Below are 10,111 nucleotides of genomic sequence, written 5' to 3' on the forward strand. Positions count from 1 at the left end.
TTCATCTACCCAATGTCTATATCTTGCTTGGTGATAATTGTGAGGGTTTTAAATACGGCACTGAACCGGCATGGACATATCTGTAAGGAATATCAATGACTTCCGTCCACCCAGCGCCCTGGTCATGTGCCTGTATGCTCCGGCCCCTACTAAATTTAAATGGAGTCTTTCTCTAGCCTGTATTCTGTGTGGAATATCAATGACTTCCGTCCACCCAGCGCCCTGGTCATGTGCCTGTATGCTCCGGCCCCTACTAAATTTAAATGGAGTCTTTCTCTAGCCTGTATTCTGTGTGGCTGACCGGGCCAAACTTTTTTTAACGCTAAAAGAGTTTCACGGGTGACAATAATTTGAGATAATTAAGATTAAATTAACTAAAAATACAATTAGGGATATGAGATTGAAAGAATCCGCAAATAAAAAAACAAAAGGAAATTGTAAAATTCAGGCATAATAAACTCATGTCAAAGATTAAAAAAAATCAAAAATTATAAAGTCGAAAAAGAAAACTTGAGTCAACTTGGGGTAACTTGATGAACCAACAACTCGCGATATGAGATCATGATAAAAAAGTAATATCAAAAGGATGAACTAGTAAAAAAAACCATAATATAATAATAAAAAATAAAAAAAACTCTAAGTCAATCTAGGTTAACTTTACCACGACGTTCTAGATTAACCATATAGAAAAAAAAAGTAAAAAAATAACAAAGCTCAAGGCCTAATAATTTATTACAAAATGATGAAATTAAAAAAAAATAAAGGAAAAAAAAATTTAAGTAAATATCATGTCTGTCTGATCAGAGTAAGCAAACGAAGACGAGAATCTCGAAGGAGAGACTGGGCCATGGAGAAAGCCAGGTCAGGTTTAAGCAAGAGCCAAGAGCTTCTACAGGTCTCCCCGGAAGAAACAGACCCCCCTTGTTCAGACAGACATGATCTCGTTTCCCCATCAAGCACTGCTGGACAACAACACAGACGCCTGCATGCATTGGGATCCACTGCCTTCCAGTGAGCTGTTCCTCGTGATAGGAATAAAAACGGGGGTCCGAATTCTACACTCCCTGGAACCATTTAAATAACATGAGCCCATGCTGAAATTTAGCCATGTATACGAGACAGTTTTGCACTGTTCATGGAGAATTTTCCCAGTACAGCTACTGGGTTTGCCTTCAACTTTTTTTTTATTGAAATATCTCAATTAATTTGATGAGCTCTAAATTTAAGAATTATATAAGTTTAAATGGATGATTTTTAAAGAAGAAAACTAAAATCTCTCCCCCTCAACTTTCATACGTAAGATTGAGGCGGTGACAAACTCATTCGGTTGTTTTTTTTTTAAATGGTTAAACTAAACTTAAAGCACGACAAGATATGTACCAATTGTAATTGGTTTTCACGTAATTATGGTTAAACCATACATAAAAGAAAACATTGTTTTGATTTTTTATAAGTAAACATGAAGAGTATAATAATATATATTCAACCAAAGAGCATTAAAATATTTATTAAAAAAACAAGAATATTAAAAGCAAATAGAAAATTGAAGCCATATTCATCTTCAAATTAAAAAACATAATTCACATAGTAACGATTAAATTGCGTTATAACTACGTTAGAAACATACCTTGCACTTGCAATGGCGTACTAAAGAGACAAACAAAAAAAATGTGTCTGATAACTAAAAAGCGTGTTGGTTAAAATAATGTCTTTAATAAGAAAATAAAAAAACTTGCGAGCATTGAATAAAACCTACAGATATTTGTTTTTTTGTTATATTTATATATTAAAAATTAAAATTATAAACATTGCATTTCCTTTAGTTTTAACTATATTAGCGGCCTACGGTGTAACTTGAGTTTTTTTTTTAATTTTAAAAAATTATCGAAAATTGCTAATGTGTTTGTTAATAAAAAATAATAATCATAAACTCAATATATAATACATATTAAACGATATATTCTTGAAATATTGATTCAGCGACATGTTGGTTGATATTTATTTTTTTTAATATTAAGATTGTGATATATTAAATCAACTTAGATTAACCTATCAAATTTATAATCTAGATCATGAGATTGTAATAATTCTATAGAAAATAAATCAAAATCAATTATAAAAATCAATTTCTAATCAATCCAATGTTGAAAGATGAAATTAAAAAAAGACAAACAACTACCTGAGTCAACACGGGTTAACCTGCCAAATCCGCAATTCGGGTCATGAGATCAAGAAAAATTATGAAGCACGATTTTCAACCAATCCAATATTGAAGGATATGATAAAAAAATCAATTAAAAAAAGAGAAAAAAACAACTCAAGCCAACTCAAGCTAACTTGTTAAACTTATAACTTGAATTATGAGACCATAATAACTTCATAAAATAATAAAAAAATAATTATAAAGCTCCATTTGCAAGAGATCTTATGTTGAAGGTTGAAATCAATAAAAAAAAAATCCTAAATTCATGAGACCATGATAACTACAAATGAAGCAAATTGAAAGAAAAAAATTACGAAGTCTAATTATTAAACAACCTAATATAAAAATATAAAAAAGGAAAAGAAAAGGAAGAAGATTGAGTTGTGGGTGGTGAAATTTAAAGAAAACATCAATTGAAAATGATAAAAAAATAACTGATTTAACCCGGGTCAACTTGCCAAACTCATGACCTATGTCAAGAGATCAGGAAGATCACATAGAAATTTTTTTTAAAAAATATAAAGCTTAATTTTCAACCAATATAATGTTGAAGAATAAAATTGAAAAAAAATCAATTAGAAAAAGCAGCACAAAAAAAAACTGGAGTCAACCCCAATTAATGCATTAAACATGCGACTTAGATAATGAGATCGAGATGAATTTATAGAAAACACATCGAAAAAAACTATGAAACTCCAGTTCCAATAGATCTAATATTGAAGGCTGAAATCAAAAGAAGAAAAAAAAACTATACCCATAAGACCGGTATATAATCTAACAAAAAAAATAAAAAAAATTACAAAGCAAAGTTCTCAAAACAACTCAATATTGATTAACAAAAAAAATCTTAAAAAATAGATTGGATTGTTAAGGGGTTAAATTAAAAAAAATATTTTAATAAACATTATTTATAATATAATTTAGTCTAGTGTTTTGTTATTACTGATTCTTTTGTTTTATTATTATTATTTATTTATTTGATAATTATATAAAAAAACTTTCTATCAGTATATTTATTTTAAACCGCAGGTACCTTTATCATTTTTGTACCAAGACAGCTGCATGACAAGGCATGTCTAGGTGGTAAGATTATCAAGAAATTACTGTAGAAGGGTGGAAAGAAAGAAAGTCCATCTGGTTCTTTATACTAGCGAGGATCTAATTGTTGACCTTCATGGCGTTTTCATAATTGAGTTTTTGAAATATAATCAAGCTACTACTACGTCCTACCACCTTGTGTGCACCTAGGATCAGGCCATTACTTTTCCGATGCTGTCTTGCACGAACTTTGTTTTGCCCTAATCCAACCTGTCAACACCAAGCATGCAATCATAGTTCTTGACTAAATATAAAGAGGGTTTGAAATTCAGATCATCGTTCTTGCCTTTTCTCGTTAAAAATGAGAAGTATCTGTTTACTTTGCAATCTTTTTCTTCATGAATTGCAACTTTTTGACCACCAATCGCTCGCTTGTTCATCTTTTCTTTGCGGTGTTGTATGGCAATTTTGGATTGTTTCCCCATACGCATATGCGTCGCCTCTTCTTGTGTCTCGTCAAACTTGCTTTATTCTCCAAACATTTTGGCCTTTTATCTTCAAAAGTATGCACATTTTCGGTGATTAGATTAGTATGTAGGGCATTTAATTCGACAACAATATATATAAGATCTAATATTTATTCACAAGCATTGAATGTCATCATCAAGGAAAAACCCAATTTGATCGAAGAAAGATCTAGTATAATTCGGAGCACAGCTCATTTATTATGGTAATGTTAATCATTGACACAGTAAGCATAGTGGATAAAAAATAAGGTTGTTGTGCCTTGAGATTACAATTTTAGATAAAACAAATTTAAACTAAATGAGCCTTGAGGACTCATGTTGTCTGCTTTAATTATCGTTTGATTTTTTTTGATGTCTTGTGTTCGTCTCGTCGATATCTTTCCAACTGTATTGATGATGTTGTTATCGAAATTTTGGTATGTCTTTAGAGTTTTTTTTTTCCTTATTCTTCTCTCTTTTTATTATAAATTATGTCCGTTTATGTTTAATCTTTGAGAGAATTGAAGTTTCGATATGTCTTCAAGATTTTATTTTTTTTTGTTCTTTTTTTTATTGTAAATTATATCAATTTATTTCTAATCTTGAAAAGAGTGGCGTATGATACTTGTGACTCGTGAGTCACAAATATCATACGCGACTTTCTAAACTGTGTTATTTTTCTAAATATGTTTTATATTATGATATTTTATCTTAATTTTTTTAGAAGTGATAAAAAAAAAACAAAGACTCTAAATATAATTTTATCGTTTTCTTTTCCGATAAGAAGTTGAATAGCGTGGAAAATGGAAACCAGCATGAATCAGTAAAAAGTGATGGCAAGTCAGAATTTCTACTATGATGTCTTTATGGTGGGATTAACATGGCTTATAACTTCCATCTTTTCAGGGGATGTCGCCATATCATTTAATCTTTCACTAGTCAAAGATTGCCATCAGGCTCAGCCTCACACATGCACACGAGGTAGATCTTCCACTACAATATTGCCACTAATTTTCTAGCGTCCACACAAGGACATGGAATCGCTTTTAGGTGCGAATTATCTCTTGGTTCCCATTAATAAATAATAAGAGGGATTGGAAAAGTTAAAGATATTTTTTAACCATGGCTACTTTACGAAGAAAAAAAATAATAAAAGGAGATGAAGTGCCGAGTAATCATGACCATTAAAATCCTAAAATAAGCACAAGATGAAGTCCCCTTTCAATTGGTGAAGTGGGAATGTCTGTTACCTTTGAGGAAAGCTCAGATAATAAAGGATAGAATTGTAATGATGGTGTAGGGCAGATTGGGGAACAGATTGAAGGAATTTAAGAGATTTTGTGGTCAAAGTTAAACCCTTTTTGCATTATTGAGAAACATTGAGCTGGGTTTGTACTTAGCAGCCCTAAAAAGTAGAAAAGTGGATTCAATTATATATAGACTTACTGTATTGCCAACATCATTCCACAGAATTTTATCATCAGAGACCTCTTCCCCCTCCATTTGCAAAATTTTCATTCTAATATGAGCCAAAAGGTCAATTTGACAAAAGTTTCTTACACTTGGGTTACAGACAGATAACTGGCCCCCACCCTTGTCCTTCATTGAATCCCCAATTTCCTCTACTAACACCTTAAAAAGAAAACATAATGAAAACTCCTGCCTTCACCCTTCCTTTTTCCTCCTTCAACAGAGTATTTTCTCCTTTTCCTTGGTTCATGCAAAAACATCACATGTAAACCAAAAACACAAGGCCTCAGGTATCATTCCATGCAGCAAAAACTGGCAAGTGAGACATGGGGATTGCCGCTGGCCGCAATTGGGCAGCTTGGAACCAAGGAGTGACGCTAGTTGTAGGGCTAACGAACTTTGATGCCAGTGGAGGTTTAGCGAAGAACATAGTGGTGGCAGTCTTATCGGGGCTAGGTTCTCTAGAACTGCTCAAACTGGTCACCAACGATGAGGGGTTAGAGAGAAGAGTCCCTAGCTTGGCTGATTCATCTACCACTAGCTGGCTAGAGTTCACTGAATGATCGATACCAATAAGATTTTGCAATGCCACTGAGAAAGAAGAACCTCGATAATTTCCAGAACTCATCGACTTCTGATCAAGTGATTCTCCGCAGGCATTTGACGGTTCCTGCGATGACTGGTATGGAACACCATTGTCGTGTGTTGATGAGTTATAATTAATGGCCTCAATGCTAGATTCCGTATCTCGGTTTCTCCTGGCTAGCTCTCCTGCTAGAAGAGTGTTGCTGGCCATGATCCTATCAACATCATATCTTGTTATGTTAAAGTTAGTCACGGCATTAACCCCACGAAATTTGATCGCAGCAATATCATAAGCTTCAGCAGCTTCCTCTTGGGTACCTGAAATTTGTTTTAATCAAACACTTTTAGCACATTACAATATCCACAGCTTAGTATTAAAGGACTACGGTCACTTCAAAAATTTAGTCTTTAATCAAGCATTTTAGGCAGGAAATACTTTTTATTCCTCTTTAGCATCTTAACTGGCAAGACAGCCTTAAAAAAGTTCAAGTACTATCGGGAATCAGTGATGTATCGCATAGTCCCAAAGTAAAACCATAAATCATCAGCCTTATAAAAGCATCACTAGTCTTTAGTGGAGACATCAGGGCAGAGATGTCATAAATGAGTCCCTTTAAAAAGCTCTTTATGCACAGCAAGAGCCCAACAAAATTTGAACTTAAAATGAGTAGATGAAGAGAAAATGGCAAACAAAGCATGGAAGCATTTAAACGTCTGCAAGAACTTACTGAAAGTCCCAAGATAAAGGTCCTTGTTTCCTGCAACCCTGCCTATCCTTGCTTGCCATCTTCCATGCTGGTGATGTCTACATAAGATGGAAAATTTGGGAACCGGACAAGATTTAGAATATTAATTGGATTGAACTTTCTACAGTAAAATTGGTTGGTAGTAAGAAGTTAGGAATAATAAAAACCTCGTTACTCCTCTGTAGATCGAGGCCCCCCTAGAAAACCCGCTACTTTTTCTGCAAGGCAAAGGAGAAAATATGTGAACACCCTCGTAAACAGAAACCATTTGAAAGGTAAGCCATTGCCTTACCTTCGCAAATGCGCAACATATTCCTGGCGGCTCATATTCTTCATTTCTTCAAGTTCCTCCTGGTAATTTTCTAACTGAAAAAGAAAACCATGACTTTTAGTGGAACATAAAACAATCATAACGACAATGTCTCAGAGAGGATTAAATATTACCGGAAAATTTATATGGGTTGAAGGTCCCCAGTACTTGAGGGCAGCAAGATCATAAGCCCTTGCAGCTTTCTCTTCCATATCATAACCCCCTATATGTCAATCATTGAAATGGAAATAATGTCAAAAGTGAACAGCAAGGGTCTTTCTAACATGACCACCATTAGTGTTTTATGAGAAGGCTTACCCAGATAAACTGAAAATTGCATGATTCCAAGAAGCATGTGCAAGCCAAGTAAGAAATAAATAGCACAGGTCAGGGTAATGAAGACAGAGGGGCCAAGAACCCCGGGGAAAAAAAAAGCGATACTTCCAAATAGAAATTGCAAACATTATTAGCCTTCCATGACAAACCTTGCCTTCCTTTCCTGGTCTGGCCCTCCTTCTTACAGCTATTGTCCCAGAGATGGGCTTCATATCTACCAGTCCATCTGTGCCTAGAAGGGGGTTAATTCAAAACGGTTAATTGGACATGTAAAGGAGCAAAAGTATAAGGAAAGCACAGCCTAAAATAGAATAGTACAAAAAATAATTCAAAGTAGAAGTGATAACTGAACAAGAAATGTACGAGTGAGCGGAAACATCCAAAAGGAGGCATGAGCACAACTGTTCATCAATTCATTACAATAACGAAGAACTATGAAAATGTAGTGGGTTGAAGAAACAGTTCCAGCTAACCTCGTAACACCTCTATACTGTGATGTTCTTTGGCCAAATGTGTCAATAGACTTCCTATGAACAGGTTGTTTTTGACCCACTTTTGCAGGACCTCGCTTCTTCGTTTCTATGGCCGCACATTCAGCGCCAGTAGGAGAGATCTGCCTCGGAGCTGTAATGCAGCTTGACTGCGAACCAGGACTCATAGACAAGCTGAGAGACTGTAAATCCCCACAGCCCAAAGCACTAACAGAACAAGAAGACCCGCCATCATTAACCATACTACTATTAATCTGCTGCTCCAGTGCACTTTGGGAGGAATAGTGTCTAGCAACCCAGTTTTTTAAGCAAGGCAATTCATCGTCTCCCATTTGAGGAATATGTGAATTACAATCTGCAAGCTGAGTACCCTTGGTTTCCCCCTCCAGTGGGGCCTGATATAGACCTTGGAATGCTATTCCAGAATAGTATGGGTGGGGCTGAACTGAAAACTGCTGGTCTTGCTGCCTAAATGGTTCGTGAAGGTCCAGCGAATGTTGTCTATTAGTTGATGGCTCTGAGTTTTGATGGTAGTACAAGCTGTCTAGGCTTAAGGCCATAGCTTCCCTTTCATGGCTACTGTACTGATGGCTTTCTATAGTTGCACCACCTAGGAAGTCCTCCAGTTTCGGTGACGGACTCGACACCATTCCTTGAAAACACACACGCATATGCTTTAAAGCAGTGTTTCAAACCAAGAGGGGAAAAAAAACAAGGAACTAAACAAGAGATAAGGAAGCACAAAGCAAACCTTCAGGTTGTGATCTAGTGAGAGCTTCCATGATACAAAGAGACCCATCAGACTTGAGGGGCATAACAGACAGAGGAGAGTGAAAGCCATCATTTTCTCCAACTCCATAACTGATTCCAGGGCTGTTGAAGTGAGTGGTAGATAGGTAGAAACTTGTTGGAACCGCAGCAGAAACAGAAACAGCAGTAGGAGCATGGTTTTGATGATGGTACTGATGATGATGTTGGGGGTCAGAAGCAACCTCCATTTTCATGTGGGGTGAGAGAGAGAAGCCTAACCAGTTATTATTACTTCCATTGTTGTTATCACCCGTAGATTTCATCTTCTCCTCCTCTCACTCTACCTCTCTCTTCCTTTTCCTACTTCCGGAGGTTCCTTAGAAGTATCTCTCCCTCGCTGCAAGGCAACTCAATCATTGCCATAGAAATAAACTAATCATACCCAAAATCTTGCCTACTTCCATATGAAAGCTTGGTTTTTTCTTTTTCTTTTTTCCTTTTTTTTTTTTTGTTGTTGTTGTTTAGCAGCCAGAACTCATTGCAAGAAAAAAAAAATTCTGACCCAAAACTCTACGCTCTATGCACTCACCCACTAGCACAAAATTCTCCTCTCTTTCTCTCTCTCTAAATGAGAACAAAATTGGTCTCTTTAAACTAAACAAAAGGAATGAATATTAGCAAGCAATGCTGGGTAGCACCCCTGCATTCCATAGGGATCTGTGTATATGAGAAAGACCACGTCTTTAGCTTTTATCTCTCTCAACTCCCTTCCAGCTCTCACTCTCTCTCTCTCTCTTTTTACTAGCCTCTTTTTTTTTTCCCCCTTCAGAAGAGCGCCCCCTTAAACCCTAGGAAATAAAAGAAGCCAGATCCAATATACCACCGAAACCTTTTTCAAGTTTCAACAGCTAACAAAATGAGTATATACTTTCCTCATTAGCCAGAAAAACACCCAGAAGATACTATCATAAAACTTTATTATCTCTCTCTCTCAATGACAGTTAAATCTAGTGGGTGTGTAGTAGTAGCCAATAGGGTGAGGCTGGTCAGTAACCAAATGGGTTTAGCTTTATTTTACTGTGCGAAGGGCCTTAGATAGATTTGATGGGCATGACATCTGCCCCCTGCAGTCACTTCATACAGTACACTGCCACTCTGCAATCCAACTTATATCTGTTGTTTTTCCTTTCAACTTAAATACTGCTCCAATTTGGTTCACAGCTTTCGATTCAAAAACATAAACTTCACCGGTGGGACATAGGCGCAGGCCCCATCGGGTCACCTTCCTGCTGTGACCATGCATTGCTCTCACAGCCCCATCACCCACCGTTCATTTGGATTGAAAGCTTCTTATGCGGGTCATCGATGTGACCATTTTTGACTTTCTGCTTTATTCATCTGGCAGCATGATATTGGTGGTGACTGTTCCCTGTGAATTGCTAACGTGACTTTTTATTTATTTATAAAACATTAGGTGAAATGAGCGACTTCGGCCCGTTCGGTGCTGGTGTGAGTTTCAATAAAATTTTAATTTTTTTATTTATAATTTTTTTTTTGATATTTTAATATCAAAAATAAATTTAAAAAAATAAAAAATATTATTTAAATATATTTATAAATAAAAATATTTTAAAAATAACCGTTATTATATTTTTTTTAGCTTGGTAAAGTTAATT

General features: G+C 35.6%; 1 protein-coding gene across 1 annotated transcript; it reads right to left on the bottom strand.

Annotated features, from left to right (window-relative positions):
* Positions 1–5,249: 5,249 nt before the first annotated feature.
* Positions 5,250–9,572, bottom strand: LOC133691215 (AP2-like ethylene-responsive transcription factor ANT). The gene is made up of 9 exons (XM_062111621.1): positions 8,437–9,572; positions 7,668–8,337; positions 7,344–7,426; positions 7,177–7,185; positions 6,993–7,081; positions 6,841–6,914; positions 6,716–6,766; positions 6,531–6,607; positions 5,250–6,120 (listed from the first exon to the last, which is right to left on the bottom strand). The coding sequence occupies exons 1-9, from the start codon at positions 8,756–8,758 to the stop codon at positions 5,504–5,506; spliced, it is 1,992 nt and encodes a 663-aa protein (XP_061967605.1). The 5' UTR covers positions 8,759–9,572; the 3' UTR covers positions 5,250–5,503.
* Positions 9,573–10,111: the final 539 nt, after the last annotated feature.

Source organism: Populus nigra, chromosome 4 (genome assembly GCF_951802175.1).
Source record: "Populus nigra chromosome 4, ddPopNigr1.1, whole genome shotgun sequence".
Classification (NCBI taxonomy): Eukaryota; Viridiplantae; Streptophyta; class Magnoliopsida; order Malpighiales; family Salicaceae; genus Populus; species Populus nigra.

What these genes read in the sequence shown, in the direction of transcription:
- LOC133691215 (XM_062111621.1), bottom strand. Translation starts at nt 8,758, where the DNA reads ATGAAATCTACGGGTGATAACAACAATGGAAGTAATAATAACTGGTTA. An exon ending in CACTAGATCACAACCTGAAG is followed by an intron (nt 8,338 to 8,436) that starts GTTTGCTTTGTG and finishes TGTGTTTTCAAG; the next exon opens with GAATGGTGTCGAGTCCGTCA. An exon ending in ATCTACAGAGGAGTAACGAG is followed by an intron (nt 6,608 to 6,715) that starts GTTTTTATTATT and finishes CATCTTATGTAG; the next exon opens with ACATCACCAGCATGGAAGAT.